General features: G+C 35.0%; 2 protein-coding genes across 4 annotated transcripts; both read left to right on the top strand.

Moving 5' to 3' along the window:
• The first annotated feature begins 12 nt into the window (after positions 1 to 12).
• LOC123712798 (alpha-amylase 2-like) lies at positions 13 to 6,497 on the top strand. 3 transcript variants are annotated; one of them, XM_045666067.1, is made up of 9 exons: positions 13 to 89; positions 693 to 869; positions 1,197 to 1,348; positions 1,845 to 2,025; positions 2,682 to 2,797; positions 3,932 to 4,439; positions 5,181 to 5,381; positions 5,859 to 6,020; positions 6,441 to 6,497. In XM_045666067.1, exons 1-9 carry the CDS (start codon positions 42 to 44, stop codon positions 6,450 to 6,452), a joined length of 1,557 nt encoding a protein of 518 aa, XP_045522023.1. In that variant the 5' UTR covers positions 13 to 41; the 3' UTR covers positions 6,453 to 6,497. The 3 variants fall into 3 exon arrangements, with proteins under 3 accessions (XP_045522023.1, XP_045522024.1, XP_045522025.1); XM_045666069.1 differs by lacking the exon at positions 13 to 89 and adding an exon at positions 563 to 617; XM_045666068.1 differs by lacking the exon at positions 6,441 to 6,497 and having other exon boundaries at positions 5,859 to 6,026.
• Positions 6,498 to 7,799: 1,302 nt separating this feature from the next.
• LOC123713418 (2-amino-3-ketobutyrate coenzyme A ligase, mitochondrial) lies at positions 7,800 to 17,851 on the top strand. Its single transcript, XM_045667072.1, has 9 exons — positions 7,800 to 7,869; positions 12,370 to 12,530; positions 12,918 to 12,983; positions 13,410 to 13,511; positions 13,834 to 14,041; positions 14,487 to 14,667; positions 15,380 to 15,572; positions 16,266 to 16,443; positions 16,851 to 17,851. Exons 1-9 carry the CDS (start codon positions 7,839 to 7,841, stop codon positions 17,009 to 17,011), a joined length of 1,281 nt encoding a protein of 426 aa, XP_045523028.1. The 5' UTR covers positions 7,800 to 7,838; the 3' UTR covers positions 17,012 to 17,851.

The following is a 17,851-nucleotide window of genomic DNA, read 5'->3' as shown; positions in this document are numbered from 1 at the left end:
TTGTCATTTGTAAAGTGTGAACTCTCAAATGTCATTTAAAAATGACTACTTTGTTAATACGAATGCCTTCGCGCATGGCGTTACAAATGGTAAATTGAAAAAAATTCAAACTCGCTTTCCAATATATTACTATTAAAAATTATATGTGAGTTATTAGTGAATCTTATATAGCACATTCCGAATCCGACTCCAAATTTCCAACCTTATCAGCATACGTCTATGTAATAAATAATCAAGAGTTAACGTATATTCTAGTAGAATCAGGTACTAGGTAGATATTAAATAAATACATTTTTATTTTTTAAGGCACATCTTATATATGTATATTGAATAGTTTTAAGAAATTATCGATGTATATTTTATTTTTTATTGATAATTATAACTATACGTGAGTATTTTCCTATTCAAATATTTTTTTTATATTTTTATATTCGTTTAGAAAATGCATCTTTTTTATATTTTTTTCTATGAAACCCGAGCTAAATGATAAACCACTTTTAATCCATATTATCTTTATTATTTACTTTATCAAAATATTATTATTTTCTGTGGCGTTGCGATATTCACATTTGTGTAACTTTCTATTATCATTAATAAAATTGTTTGGAAGCAAGATGGTAACATAAAGTTAAATTTACAAATATATTTAGTTTGTATTAGATGATATACAAATTTTTAATTATATTTTTTAGGAAAAGTTATTTGCCTTAATAACTTTTGCTACATGTTTATTAGTAACTAGTGCTTATAAGAACCCGTACTATGCCGAAGGAAGGTCGGTGATAGTTCACCTCTTTGAGTGGAAATGGGATGATATCGCTTTAGAGTGCGAACGCTTTCTAGGTCCTCGTGGGTTCGGAGGCATTCAGGTATGTAGTAAAGGTATAATATAGAAGCATCAATAATATTGATAATTAAGATTATTATTTAAAGGGAAATATTTTGAAACTAGACACACTTTAGACATCAATAACCATGTCTTTACCTTCACATATTCGAAAATCTATTCCCTATAGTATTAGTCATCGTACGTGAAAACACTTGGAGTCCATAGGAACTTTACTTACTATAACGAAAATTTACCAACGCGTAATCGGCGTCGACTATACGAGTTATTTAACAAACTTGGCTAGACCCATCATCAAATCATGTACTCTGAAGGATATTTATGTGTATGCAATAGACTTTAATTTTAGATATCACCCCCGAACGAAAATGTAATAATTGGCGCAAGTAACCGTCCATGGTGGGAAAGATACCAGCCGCTGTCTTATGTACTAGTCACTAGGTCTGGAGATGAGCGTCAGTTCGCTGGAATGGTCCGTCGATGTAATAATGCTGGAGTCAGGTAAGCCAGATATAAACAAAATACACGACAATTTTTGCTCTTTTATGTTTCGAATTTCTTATGAAAGGAATTAATTATTTTACTCGTGTTAAAGTTGTATAATTTATATCATGTTATGATAAGTATATAATAATTTAAGAGCAAAATGACACTGACAATTTAATAGTAAATTGTCATTCGAATTAAATGTAAAATATATATTCTCAAAAGCAATGTATGTATGTAATTTGTTGGAAGTGGAGAGGAAACTCCAAGAGGTCTATAAGACAGGGCTTATTTTAAAAAAGCTAAAAAAATTGCTCTGCGAAAATGTAAGAGAGGTGGAGCTAACATAAACTTCTAGCAATACCAGAGTTAGAGCCAGATTAGATTCTGTCTGCCTATCATAAAAGCAAAAAGCATTGTATTAATAATTTTAACAGCTGTAAAAGAACAAGAATCTCCCCTAATTTTAATTTATTATTAATAAATAATGTCTGAATACTATGATGTCTAGAATCTACGTGGATGCCGTAATCAACCACATGACTGGTGAGCCGCTCGATAACATTGGTACCGCTGGAAACACAGCTAAATTTAGGGAGTGGTACTATCCAGCTGTGCCTTTTACTAGAGAACACTTCAACTGGCCACCCTGCGGCATTGAAAGTTCCGATTATAATACTAATGCTTGGAGAGTGAGTTATTTCTTATGATTCTTATGGTCGGATTGCACTTATAAATTTAGAGTAGCGAGCTGGCAGGATATTTTTTAATAGGTTGTAAATAATACTGTAGGATAGGGGAGACCGGGGTTGGTTGACCAAGTTTCAGCTTAAAGGTTTCTATTTTAATTTTTTAAAGTATGTTAATTTAAAAACAGCTCCAGTTAGTAGATTAACTATTAACCCTTGGAAAGTGGCAAAAACACGATATTCATTATGATGTAAAGTATAGATCTTGTGTTATAGGAAAGAATGGTCAACCTACCCCATGCTTGGGATTGGTTGACTATTCCCGGGTAAGTTGACCTATGAAGTTGTAAGGGATAATGCAGCATTGGAACGGTATTTTTTTTTAAAATCCGTCTAGCAATTTTTGTGTTTATTCATTGCAAACATTAAAATCTTTATAATATTTAGTATAAACTATGTATTAAGGTTTTGAAGATTTATATCGTCAAGTGAGCAAGTCAAGTGCCGCAAATTTAAACAATATATTATGTACGAATTTATAAATACAATTTTAATTATCATATGCAGTCGTAAAAACAATGTAACCTAATCAATAATGTTATCGTATTTAATAATTTTATCAAAAAATCAGTGTCTTATCTGTTGTTTTTCCACTGCAGGTTCGGAACTGTGAATTAGTTGGATTAAAAGATTTAGATCAATCCAACGAACATGTACGGCGAATGATAGTCGAATTTATGAATAAACTTATTCACTTAGGAGTTGCAGGGTTTAGGTAAAACATGATTTTCTATTTGTTTTATAGGACAAACGGGCTCTAGGCTTACCTGATCTGCCTTTCACTACCAGACACTCTCAATGCCTGAGAATATGTACGCTCTTATCTTGACCCAGTCGACTAGGTTTGGAAATACTTCAGTAGATAGCTATTTCCACATAGTGGTGGTTCGCGACATTAATGGAGATTCAATGCCTAGAGGAACCAAAAATGTTTTGACTTAGAAAATTGAACAACTGAACAATGAATCAGAGTTATGTTAGCGCTATTAGAGTTGTGACGAAGACGTTTTACCAGTAATAAATAGTTGTTTAAATAGCACGCTTACTAGCTTTTTTAGCTTAAAATTATTGAAAAATTAACCCTAGTTTAAGACATTACGAATGTCATTAATAAAAAGTTCCATGTTATGGTGAAGTGTCTTACTCACTTTGTCGCCTTACAAAATTTTATAGCAATTAATGTTTTTTACAGCGTTGGAATGTCAACAATTTAAAAATCAGTAATTCAACATACTAAATTTATCTTAATTATTTTTTTATAGCTACATAATTACAATTTCGAGAATATTTTTTGGTGTTAAGAATACTTTATTCTAGAGACCGTGTGAGAACTAGCGTGGCGGATATGCGTACCAAGAGAATTCTTATTCATTCCTTCACAAAAATACTTTTTAATGTTCCATAAGTATTGGATGGAGGCTTTTGGATTAATATCTGCAGCTGAGTTTCATTAGACGCATGTTAAAGCAGAATACGAAATACTCACCGTATCACCTGGACGTTCCCCGTCACCCCGTCGTTCCACAATTGAGCATTATTAGACTATTTAGAACCAGCTGCCCACTGAAGTATTTTCGAATCAATTTGCCTTAGGGCCCTTCTAGAAAACAGCGTACTAATACTTAAAAGGCTAGCAACGCACCTGCGAGTCTTCGGGTAATGTAAGTGTCCATGGGCAGTCTCCCGCTGGTATATTTAACAAAAACGATGAATCTGTCAAACTATAATGCGGAAACGGTGTTGTCAGCATGACAAAAAAAAGGTGATGTACAACTGCTACGACCTCGCATCACACGTCAGTCATCTTTTGTACTCTCTCGAACTTTAATGCTTTATTGCCGTTTCATAGAATTGACGCAGCAAAACACATGTGGCCTGAAGACCTCCGGATTATATACGACAGACTTGACAACTTGAATACAGCCCATGGCTTTCCACCAAACGCGCGCCCATATATTTACCAAGAAGTCATAGACTATGGGGGCGAAGCTGTCAGTAGGGACGAATATACACCTCTTGGAGCTGTCACAGAGTTTAAAGCTGGCATGGATTTGAGCAATGCGTTCAGAGGGAATAACCAGCTCAGATGGTTTAGTTCTTGGGGTCCTGACTGGGGTTTGTTAGCTCACGGTGATGCCTTGACATTCATTGATAACCATGATAACGAAAGAGGTCACGGAGGTGGTGGGGGCGTGTTGACTTACAAGCAATCCAGACTTTATAAGGGAGCTGTAGCATTCCTTTTGGCCCATCCGTATGGTGAGCCGCAAATTATGAGTAGCTTCGACTTTCTTGACTCCGAAATTGGACCACCGATGGATAGATTCGAAAATATCATTTCGCCTTCAATTAATTCCGTAAGTATTATGTTGTATTGTCTTTTGTTAACACAGCTTTTACACATTAAGAAAACACTTTTTAAACGGATTGAAGCTATGTATTATTATTATAAACTTATCATTGTTGCGTGGTCACGGTGACGACGCACGCTGTAAAGCACGCGAAACGTCGGAAAATTTAAAATTATGTAAATAATTATAAGTTTATAATAATAATACATAGCTTCAATCCGTTTAAAAAGTGATTTTTTAAAGTATTATGTTATGTATACAAATTTAGAGGTCTTATCTATCTCTTTTTAGTAAATCATTTTCTTTTGAACTCAGGCTTTTATATCTCATCGGCTGTTAAGTGATACCGCCGCCCAAAGACACGCTTATTGCCTCGCGAGGGCACGCGAATGAGAGCGCATTTTAAGAATTTGTACGCTCTTTTCGTGAAGGACCCGAAATTCGTATTGGTTCAGAACTAAAATAGTAAAATAGAGAAATAGTCGACAAAAAGTTTGCATAGTGTTATAAAATTTGAATTTATTTAATGCCTTATTAATTGTTACCAATTCTAAGACCAGCACACCCACAAGTCTTCTTTTGCATTGGCAGCCATGCAAGATCGGGTGAGCTTCCTACCCATTTGTCCTCCCTTCCAAAAATATCATATAAACAATATTTGTGATAATTATAGGCAGTAATTATGGCTATCTTTTGTTCTTGAAGCTATTAGAGCTCCAATGGGAACCTAAGAACTATATTTTCTAGGATGGTTCATGCGGGAATGGGTGGATATGCCAACATCGCTGGCGTCAACTCTATGCCATGGTGGCATTTAGAAATGCTGCTGGTCAAACAGCCTTAAACAATTGGTGGGATAATGGCAGCAATCAAATCGCATTTAGCAGAGGAGACAGAGCATTCATAGCTTTTAACAACGATGGATGGAGCTTAAATCAAAATTTGCAGGTTGATATAAAATACGAGTAGCTCGCTGTAAATCAAACGTAGAAAGCATTACGTAAATGTTCTCTCACATCTTACGTTATATTCTATCTTCTGCAACTGTTTCTTTTAATTGCTTAGTGTTATAATACAGTAACTAAAATTATAAATATTACCTACCTACAAAGGTGGCGGTCCGGTAGAAAGGCCTGTAGGTGGGTATTAGGACATTGTAATGAAATAACTGTTGAAGCGAATTTAAATATATAGAAACCAGGTGCAGCAACTCTGATTTCCATGTCTTGATATATTTCATAATAGACAAGTAGCCACACGCTCTGGATCTTTGGATCTAGTCATTTCGGTAGCGCGATGTATTCTCGCACATGAGCCAGTAATATTTTAATTGATAGAGAACCCCCCATTTTTACATAGCCGTAATTCAAATGCACTACCTCTGGAATTACATTGTCATGTTTCATAAAATAATTTCGGCTACAGACAGGTCTTCCAGCTGGTACCTACTGTGACGTCATATCCGGTGATAATGTGAATAACACCTGTAGAGGAAAGACCGTCATAGTAAGTGGTGATGGACGGGCACACATCTCTATTGGACCCCAAGAGTACGACCTCATGATGGCCATACACGTTGGTCCTGAGGTATGAAAACCTTGCCGTTTTTCAATCTCTCAACTATATACTAACTCTTAAAAAAAACATAATTCATTAATTTTTACTGTCATGTTTTTAAAAAAAACGCGCCATGCTTAACATTGACATCTAACTTGACAGATATCGTAATCGTTAACTTTTTTAAATATTAATTTTATGGCCTGGTAACGAGACCTTTAAGCTAAGCGGTATCGTCTATTTCCAAAGCCATAATATATAGACAATGGGCGATATTAAATGTTGCCAATTATAAAGTTAATTTTTCATTCCATGATTGGTACAGTAAGGGCAACTATAAATAGCAATACTTCGCAATGATTTTTCCTTAAACGTAAAAAGCATGAATTTTTGCTTATCGGTATCGCTATCCTACAAGAACAATTCGATATATTTATTTATCTTTTTCAGAGTCGTCTGTAATTCTTAAATAATGAACACGCTATTTCAATCAAAATATTAAATACCTAATTAAATAATTGTATGTTGTCTTTTATTTTACCGAATCACCCGTTTAACTGTTTCTCTTGACTGTAACCTTTTTTTACAAACAACTAACTGATAAAAACCAGTTCCGGCTCCTCTACCTCACAATGCAAATATTCTGCATCGATTACATAGAAAATTTCCTAGAAAGGAAGGCAGAAAGGGTACAAAGAAGAGTGCCTTAACCTGGACCAACATTTAGCAGCATTATAAAACGTGCTATAATCATTTTCACTAAAATTATGACTGAGAACTATACCACACCACGAAGATCGATGTAAATAATATGACATACGTTATTGTCTTTTTCATAAACGCAATACTTGAAGCAAATTTTGTTTCGTTTATTTAGACGAGAATGATAAGGACAAAACATTTAATAGCTTGATACGATTATGAACAAGAATACTGTTACAAACTGAGGAATCATTTACAATAATCTTTTACATTATAAGCCTAAGTTAGTATCTTTAAGTATAGCGTCTCTACTCGAACGCTAACAGTAGTGTATGCGATGAGTGAACTCAAGACATATTAGTATTATTAAATAAAATAAACACAATATGTCCGCTTGTGACCTCGTGTCCGTGGAAAACCATATTGAAAGGTATATAAACCTGCGTGACTACTCAGCAAAACACCACAGTTGAAACATCGCTCTCAGTTGTGAAACAGTAGGAGATTTCATTACGATGTATAGTTATTATCAAATAGCAAATATGTTATATTATTGAACAGTGGTTAATCACGTATTATTGAACTACCGTTGGTCTACAACCCTCAATGTCACCATAGGTTTCGGATAATTATTGTTAATTTCAAAGTCGTTCGTCTGCCTTATGTACTTGTCGCATATTGACATCTTTGGGTCTAAGATATGCCACGTTCTTAACTACCACCGTTAGTTTAAAAAATATATGAATAAAAGACTATTCGTTGCGTTAATTTAAAGGTTGTTCTTCAGGTTTTCGAAGTCGGTTTAAAATCGTAGTAATAATTGGTATACAGTCGATCAAGAGCACGACCTCCAAGTAACGATCATTTAATCATTAACATAAGTGTAAGTATTTAACGTATCTAAATAATTTTGTCTGGATTGTTGTCACGGCTTTAAAAACTGACTATTTCCATAATTGGTATTTTAGTAGTGTTAATGCATTCTCTATTCTAAAACAGTTATAATCCAACGACAGGAGTTTAAACACTGTTTTGAGCGGATTTTTTCTCATGTAGTATTTTTTTCGCTAATATCTCAACTAAATTGTTATATACTGTAACGCCACACCCGCGCGCGGCAAGTGTTTCTGTCGGGCATTTGACGCAATGGCTTTACGCTCACAACTCCTGCGCATCGGTACGTAATTTCACTTTCAATTGTAAACAATTAGGTGTTATAGTTATTAGTGTTATAGATGTATAATATAGTGTTCAATTGAATGGCTAAATGAAAGTGTAGTTTATACCTTAATATGTGATTCAACTACATATTAGGTATTGCCTCGTTACTAATATAAAAACAATATTTTCAATACCTCAAGGATAAAAGTGACACGAAGAGTTTTTCATAATTTTGCAGTGGCCTTAATGCGTGTTCAAGTCATTGACATTTCGGTGTTTAACCACAAAGTCACATTTAAGATAAACCGGTCCGGCAAATTATTTAAATAACGCGTTGATGTATTGAAAGGATTCAAACAGAAGTACTATTATGTAATCTACGAAACATCTACCATATTAAAAGTATTACCACGACACTCTGTACCAATTTTTAGCAAAACATATAATGTTTCTTGTTATTAAATTTAATTCTATATATGTAACTACACGTTACGTGATTAAAAAGCATTGTGTAAGACTTGCTTAGCCGTTTTTATGTATTATTACTCATTATTAACTGATAATGGGTCTTCTAAGAGAACTGGTACACTTTTGTATTTACACATATAAAATATGTCATTTACAATAGGACTTTATCATACCACTAGTGATGCCAAATCTTATAACGTTGCCCCAAGAACCAACTTCAAATGTTCTTAAATATCGATTTAAAACCCCAAAATTTTTTGTTCTTATTGTTTGAGAGGGAATTTTATATATGAAGTAGTATAAATAGTTTTTTTTTCGATCATTAAGTATTATAGCGTTTTGATATTCATTTAGCCATGCTTGGAGTTTATATTTGGTGTTGGTTGATTTTAAAGATTTATTTATTTATTAGGAATCTTACAGCTAAAAATATATATAATAAAACAAAACACTTAGATATATAAAAAGCCAACACAGATTACATAGATAAACGATTTATATGAAACAGAAAACATAAATAAGTAGATTAATAGGCAAAAATATAAAAAAAATGAAAGAAAAGTGAAATTTAACATAAATAATACGCCAGTTAATACTTAATATTTCAATGAAAAAACTAAATTGTTACTGCTAAACAAAGTCAATCTTCCCGCCTCTTCCAACATTTCCTCACATCCACTTTTGTGAGGTGGAAAATGTCAATATCCTCGTAGTAAGAAACCCGAAACATGGGCGGATTATGCAGCTAATTCGTGATCGTAATATACATTGTATCGAAACGTGCGTTTTTCTCAGATTTTTATTTTAAATAAGCTCCTCCTAAGAATACTCCTGGACATCTTGATTCACCCTATATTTTGGGAAAAACGAGTTATAACTGCCTCCGATCCAACATTGTCGTCAGGAGGGAAAATGGGGGAGTAACTCTCTTTTAGCCTATTAACGGATTGTTTGTCGTTTTAACAAAGATTGTTCTTCGGTGCATTTAGGCTTTTTCACTGAAATCGTAATCAGGGAATAAAGTTGCATTTAATAGTAATACAGATATTACCATCAATGGCAATTTTTAAAGTATTCTTTTTCATATGCAATAGTGTTCTTATCTCTTGGCGGGAGCTCCCCAGCTCCTTCCACTTGACCGTATTCAACGAAGAGCGATTCGAATCGTCGACGACCAGTCACTTTCCGAACGGCTTGTTCCCTTGGCGTTGTCTCTCATTTGGGAGACCTTTCTGCATCTTCTACCGCATTCACCATGGAGAGTGTTCAGAAGGGTTGTTCAGATTAATAACTGCAGCTGAGTTTTATAATCAGACGTACACTACAAAATTCAACCCGTATCGCCTCGAAGTTCATCTGTACACAACTGAGCATTTAATCCGCGCACCCCCACTATGTGGAACCATGAGCAATCGACTTTCATGTGTGTGTTGGTTTTACTTTCAGATATAGCAGAGTCACGCCAAAAAACTTGCATCCAGACGTTGCCACAATAATTGCCTTAAATTGGCAATTGTACTAAAGTGCCGAATCCAAAAATATGACGTCAACTAACAACAAAAACATTTCTATGTATCTCTATCAATGTCTTTATGACTTTAAGTCACACTTTGAACGAAGAGTACGAAAAGTGTATGTTCAAATCAGAAATAGGAATCGTTATATAAAACACACAGTTCACATTGCATATTAATACGTTTTAATTAATAATTTATTTAGAAATAGATTATTAATTATTAATTTTTAATTTCCTTATTATCGAAATTTCGGGTACTTTTTAGTTATCGTCATCAGCTGATATTTTTTTACCTATTTATATATAATTCAGCATAATGTACTTAATGATTCGAACTGAAATCTACTTAGCATTCAAGATAAATTTGTTCCAAAATGTCTCGATGACCTTGGCTTGTTCATTTGCACAAGGTTCAGTCTCACTGTTTAGCATTTGATGTTTACACAACTTATCTGCTGTTTTTGTATTATTTCCTATAGTAAATGATAACAAATGTTCATGAATTTTCAGTTTAACAGAACTGAACTGAACTGAAAATTCATGAACAAGGCCAAGGTCATCGAGACATTTTGGAACAAATTTATAATTTAAAAAAATCCGTAGATTTCTTCAAGGGTTTATTTCTTGAAATCAATGAGGAATTTATGGGCACAAATTAATCGCAGAAATGCATTAAATACACACACAAAATAAACTTAATTATGCACATTCCAGCTTCACTTTAACACTTGTCTTCACTTTATTCGCACTTTATCGCTTCGGTGTTTATCTCTTGATATCGCATTTGAAACTAAGGTAAACTGTTTTTTTTAAATGGAATCTCGCTGTTGGCCTTAAGAGCCTTTACAGCTCAGCTCGAGCTTGGAGAGCGTAGCTCGGCCTGAAATGGCGTTTTATCCCGCGGCTAGCGCAAGGGCGTCTCCTGTGAGACTAGGACCTCGGTTTGGGCCGTCGCGGGGTGGTCAATCACCTGAAGGGCAGGACGGAATCTCACTGGAGTGAGCGAAGTACCGGTAAAGGTCCTCCCGGTTATTTACCCTAATCTGTATTTGAATATTATTATTATAGGCCGCGCGGGCGACTTGGGATGGTGTTTAGATGGTTTGGCTTCTGGACGCCAACTTCATCCATTGGGCTATGGTAGGGAGCTCCAGGTCGTGGTGGAGATCGACGTTTCTTACGTAGAAGGGTGCACCGGTGCTTCAGTCGCGATTCTCATGAATCACGACTGAAGCACCTGTAGACGGTGGATATAGGAGGGGGCAGGTAAACTGGTCGCGTATCGGCTCGCTTATATATCCCTCGGAATAATCTTGTACAATATTGCTGAACTCTCTAGGCGGGATTGCTACTGAGTACTGATTGCAGAATTCGAGACCGTCCGTACTTTTTGTCTCTTTCGCACATTGCTCCGTCCTTGTCGTACGGCGTTCTAGAGTGCTGAGTCTAGCTTCGAGAATGTTTCGATCTTCCCTTTTTCTCGCGTATCATTCCGGCCTTGTTCCACACCTAGAAAATTCCGTCTAGAATATTCCTTCATCTTAGTGGTATAACTACATATGTTCTGAAACGGCCTGAAAAATGTTTCAGCCTTCTGAAAACCAGGGTAACATTATGCAAATTACAATTGTCTAATATGTATTTACGATTGACTCTCTCCTGAAACGAACAGAAATCATATTTCAGCCTACTGAAAAGATCTATAAGTAGTGGAAAAATCTTGAAATATTGCATTCGACCCGTCTTCATAACAATACGATATAACTAATAACTTTCACATCAGTTAGTACGAAAGTCCTAACTGATGTGAAACTGGTTTAAAATTATCATGATTGTCATAATTATCACTGTTTAAGTATACATATGTTTTAATTGCTTTGTTCCATTCGTTTTGTCTACATGTCTTATGTATTTGCACTTCTTGCGCTTGCCTTATCTAATTTTTTCTCTTACATTGGTTGCCTAGAAGAGATCGCTCCATAAGGTCACTAGTTGCACATACTTGTCATTTAATTATGTCAGCTGTATTATATTTCTCTATGCAACGAAGTGTCAATAAATATACTAGAATTATTTGTATTAAATTTTCCTCTTAAATTAACACAATTTATTTATTTATTGCAACTAAAAATAAAAGTATTTTATACTCACCTTCGGCTCGCTTATCTGATAATTTAATGCTCATGTGTATTGTTGGCTACGAGTATGTCGCTCTTACAATTGAATTACTGACATTAATGAAAATATTCAATTTTTTCATGCAATCCTGCTACTTACCTGTATATTTTCCTTGATAATTTGTAATTTCTATATTGTAATATAATGATTAAATATTTACGTGTATGTGTATAAAATTTTAAAGTCATACTTTCTACCTATTCCTAAAGCATGTTGTTTTAGAACCTATTTAAACAAAAAGAAATTGAACCTCACATAGTAACTTAACTGTTCTTCTCAGATCAGTTAGCGTTGTTGACTGTCTTTTATGATAAAGTTTGACAAAACACATAAAATATTATTATTCATTTCCAGTAAACAATGGACACCAAATACGCCACTTTCACGAGTTGAATTCAAAAGAGCGCGCAGGAGTGGAAAAACTTCGTGATGTGTTAGGAGATAGACTGAAAGAGATCAAACGAGCAAAAACGTGGAAGCATGAACGCATCATTACCTCTCCCCAAGACAGAACGGTAAATTAATATGGTTAACTTATATTTATTTTATTATTTAACTGTCTATATATAATTCGTTCAAATACTAATTTAAAGCAACTAATGAAACCCCTAACCTGTTGTTTATACAGAAAAAGACGGTTATACAGAAAAAGAAGTTTAAAGTATAACAGACCACTTGTTGTTTTAAAAACAACAACATCTTTACTACTTATACCTATCAAATAAATTCGTTAATACAATTTTATTCGAGAAATATTATTTACAGAAAAGTTCCTTGCAAATATAAAGTGGAAACATGTTTATGTAAAAAAAAATAGAAACGTGGTTATTAGTTCAAATGTGTCAGAAATCCCATCTCTTTCATAACATGTAAGTATGTTTATTGCAATGTGTTTATTCCAGGTGACAGTTAAAGGTGCTGAAGGAGAATTCCTCAACTTCTGCGCAAATAATTACTTAGGTTTATCGGTAAGTTGTGGTCATTAGTTTGTTTAAAATATATTATTTGCATATGACGAAGAGCAGAGCCTAGTGCCTTAAATGTGTGTCCCTTATAATAATGTACGTAGTTAAGTCTCGTACAGTAAAGAACAATATTCTAAGGAAACAAACATCAGATCCAAAAGTCGACAGTGTGTTAGGCACAAAGGCATCACCTAAAGGCCTACTTGCCTTTTAAGAAAAAAATATCAAGAAACAGTCACAGAAATCTGAGATCAAGAGCCAAGTGCTGTAGCGCCATTGATTTTTTTATGATGACTTCCACGTTTTGTTTAGGATGAAACATTTCCGTTTTTCAAAATCCTACGATATTTCGTATAATGCGATGGATGTAGTGTGGATTCCGCACTTAGACTTAGACTTGTAGTACTAAAAATAATGCTCCTCTTTCAGAATCACCCTGAAGTGGTAACAGCTGCTCAAGAAAGTTTGACCAAGTATGGAGCTGGCCTTAGTTCAGTGCGGTTTATTTGTGGAACGCAAAGTTTACATAAGGTACGGATAATAATACAAGATGAAGACTTTGGCTATTGATTCAAATCTTAAGATACATGGTTTTATGATAGTAGATGATAGTGTTTAGTGTATAACATTACCAGATTTTTAACACGTACAATCCTTGTTTTACAATTACGAAAAAGCGTAGTCAAGTTACTTGTTTATTTACTTACTTCTCAAATAAAGCTTATATATGGCCAAGTTTCAACTACAAATATTATAAAACTATTATTCAATTAAGTGAACTTAAGACAACAATATGAAATAGCGCAATAAACGTCCAGAACGTTCCTACATCTTTATAAGATAACTATTCCAGAAATTAGAGGATCGTTTGACTAAATTCCATCAACGCGAAGACACGATCTTGTATGGCTCATGTTTTGATGCAAATGCTGGGTTATTTGAGGCCATGTTAACGCCCGAAGATGCTGTATTTTCGGATGCCTTGAACCATGCCTCTATTATCGACGGCATTCGACTTTGTAAAGCCCAGAAGTTCCGGTACCCACATCGGGATCTGAGTGGTTAGTTTTTGGCTTGCTTTTATATTGATATTAAATATTTGTGTTTTTCATTCGTTATTATTCTCAAGTAACCAGCCTGAATATATAACACGTTAAACATATTTGACGATTAGGTACTTTAAAACATAAAATAAAGCCTAAATTTATTGAACCAAGATGATTTGTTACCAACCACATCTTAGACGTTGAACTTAAAAGTGTATTAGCGTTTCTGTAATTAATGTTAGGTTTAAATAGAACTATTAGTAAAAATGGCGGGTCCACTACCAGCCCATATTAAAAGTACTGGCTGAATGCGTATAGGAATTAACTTCTTACCATTTAACGATATCAACAATAAGCGTTTAAACACTGAGTGTTCAAAATTACGGAAAAATCTAAATCCCATGCTATAGGATATATAAATCCATAGATATAGTAAAGCTTTTTTGACACCATTTTTTAGAATTGGAACATTTGCTCGCACACTCTGAAGCTCGTATAAAACTGATAGTGACTGATGGAGTGTTTTCGATGGACGGTAACGTGGCACCGGTAAAGGGTCTGAGGGCTTTGGCAGACCGGTACCGAGCCCTCTTAGCAATTGATGATAGTCATGCTACGGGATTCTTTGGAGACACTGGCAGGTACTAGACGTTAGATCAATCTTTGTAGAGATGTTGATAAAGTTTGACGTGTCACATTTGTTGTTGTGACCTTTAGATACATTTAAACAAATAATACTACATATATCATATGCATATACTATACGTTTAACATATATATAAATAAAATAAATCAATGGTGCTACAACCTTTTTAGGTCTGGGCCTCAGATTTCTGTATCTCTTTCATGATCGTTTGTAAATTGGATACGCAAGTAGGTGATCAGCCTTCTGTGCCTGACACACGCCGTCGACTTTTTGGGTTTAAGGCAAGCCGGTTTCCTTACGATGTTTTCTTTCACCGTTCGAGCTAATGTTAAATGCGCACATAGAAAGAAAATCCATTGGTGCACAGCCGGGGCTCGAACCTACGACCTCAGAGTCGCACGCTGAACCCACTAGGTCAACACTGCTCTTAACATATATATATACTACATGTTTCATCATCGGACGTCGAGACAGAATACGGAATTCCAGCCATATCACCTCGACGTCCGTCGTTCAAAGCAAGCAAGGAAAGAGCGTACAAATTTATAAAAGGTCGGCAAACTCGCGAGCCTTTGGCATTGAGAGTGACCATGGGTGGCGGTACAGTAGATGAGCTACCTAACTGTTTGCCCCCTGTTTTATAATAATCTATCTACGAAAGTTAAAGTACGGTCAATAAAGCGCACTTATAATCTATATCTTACCAGGGGTACAGAAGAGTTCTGTGGTCTTATGGGAGCAGCTGACATTATCTGTTCAACCTTGGGCAAGGCGGTGAGTGGAGCTGCGGGGGGCTACACTACCGGTCCTAAGGAACTCATCACTTTACTTCGAAATGTCTCGAGACCATATCTGTTCTCCAATGCACCACCGCCACCTGTCGTCGGTGCTTCTTTGAAGGTAATATGATATTTGATGAGTGGTACAACCCACAACCAAGGCTTTTAGACTAGAATCACAGGCCATATTGTGACCGTCAAAATAGTCAACCATTTCATAAATCACTTTTATGATCGGCTCACTACTTACGATACAGCGTGAGTTTGACATTTTGTGAGTATGACCATAAGAAACCGTGTATAGTAGGACGCTAAAAAATATGAACCTATTGTATACACCTCAAGTTAACACCAATTACAGAGCTGTTCCCACTTTATGGAGTTTAACAATTTTACTATTGATATAGACCTGTTCAATTGTGATGTTGGCAAGGAGAGCTCTGTCATTTAAGTTCATTAGTGAAATAAATAATGTATCATAAGTTTAGGACCCTAAGTGTTCTTCTACAAATTTTAGGTAGTTTATTGTTTTCTTTGAAATTAATGATTTTATTTTTACCAATCCATCTTATTATTAAGTACTTAATTATATGTAAAGATTTGTGTATTAGTAAGAAGTTTAAATTTAGTACGTAATTTAGTTATAAGCTCTAAAACTTAAAAAAATAAAAAAATATGTGAATTGCGCTGCGGCGCTGATTATATTTATGCAGTCGCATAGAAAATGTCATCAATATATTTTATGTTGAAATATCTTTGAAATCTTAAATTATTAGAACAACCCTATTCACTAAAATCAATCTTGATTTTTTAGGCCCTTGACGTAGTAGAACGCAGCAACGAACTCCGTGAGCGGCTGCATCAGAACACCAAGGCGTTCCGTGAGGGTATGCAAGCTGTGGGTCTGACTGTAGCTGGTGACGACCATCCCATCTGCCCCGTTATGGTTGGAGAAGCTTCGTTGGCTGTAGAGCTTGCTTCTGGGATGCTAGGTAAGTGAAGAATTATAATTTATGGAAAATGACCCAGGATTTGACTAAAAATAGTTTTCCGGTTTAAAGGATTAATTACTAGTATAGTTTAATTTGAAACAGTCCCGACAATTAACGGCTGAGCATCTTAGCTCAGCATTAGTCAATTAAACATACCGGCGTTATCTGATCTCAATAATTGTAAAACGGTTTGTGGTACTCTTCCAATTCTTTAGTTCATTTTGGGTTTGATTATTCGAATCTCTGTCGTAAGTTACGAATTGAAATCGTTGTTGTAGTATCAGTAGTTTCGTATCATCATGTAGCAATTACAGGTGTTACAATAGTAGTAATATCAAAATAGATGACATTTATATTAACTTATAAACTCAAACTAGCAGGATTATTCAACGAAGCAATTTTTACAGTTAAAGGTGTCTACGTGGTGGCATTCAGTTACCCAGTAGTACCGAAAGGGCAGGCACGAGTACGGGTGCAAATAAGCGCTGCTCACACTGAAGAAGACATTAAAAAGGCAGTTAACGCATTCGCGGAGGTCGGAACTAAAATCGGGCTTATCAAGAAATAATTGCATTCAAGACTGGATCCACTGCTTTAAGGGTCAACTTATGTACCCTAAACGTAATGCGAAAGACAACAAATTGTTGAAAGTATTACTAAGTTTGAATTATGTAAAACACAAACAAATGCTTAAAAACTATGTTAGAGCAGTATTTCTAGAATGAGCGAGAATTTATATTATTCTGGTAAATGTGTAACTTTGGAGGGTATTTTGTTTGTATTATTCATTCCGTTAATCGTTAATGTAAATTGAGCCTCATGTATCAAATGCTAATTCTAATGTTCTAGATACTGAAGTAAAATGATCCGTCGAAAATACAATTGTTATTTGATCTAATAGTGTAATCAAAAAACATGTTAACCGGTTTCTATTAGATCTGTTACATGTCTGGGCAAAACAGATAAAGCCCAGGCCAGAACTCTTCTCTTTCTCTCAGCAGAGCACACCTGTTAAACATTAGAAAAATTCAAAAACTACGTCAAAATACGTCAGGGTCTTGTCTTGACACTGACACGACATCAGTCCTGTATGTCAAAATTCATTTTTGACGTGCTAGAGTCGAAGGTGACGACCGTATGTTAAAAACTGTAATTGGATTTGACATCACACACGGTAGTTGTAATGAGGGTACTTAGAGCTAAGTCGAAATGGCTCTTAAGACTTAGAATTATATGTCTTCTAGCCATGTGCATGCGAATTTTATTTCGACGCTTAAAAAGTGTTGCCATTTTGGCAACGCAATCCAGATGAAAATCTTTTTTCAAAATTATCATTGTTTTAACACGCATAACTACAGAGATACTTAACTGCCTAATTAAAATGCTATGTAAATAAACGTTATTTTTA

This window comes from Pieris brassicae, chromosome 8 (genome assembly GCF_905147105.1).
Source record: "Pieris brassicae chromosome 8, ilPieBrab1.1, whole genome shotgun sequence".
In the NCBI taxonomy this organism is placed as follows: domain Eukaryota; kingdom Metazoa; phylum Arthropoda; class Insecta; order Lepidoptera; family Pieridae; genus Pieris; species Pieris brassicae.
Note: the sequence above shows the minus strand (reverse complement) of the source record. Positions and strands in the feature narration are given on the sequence as shown.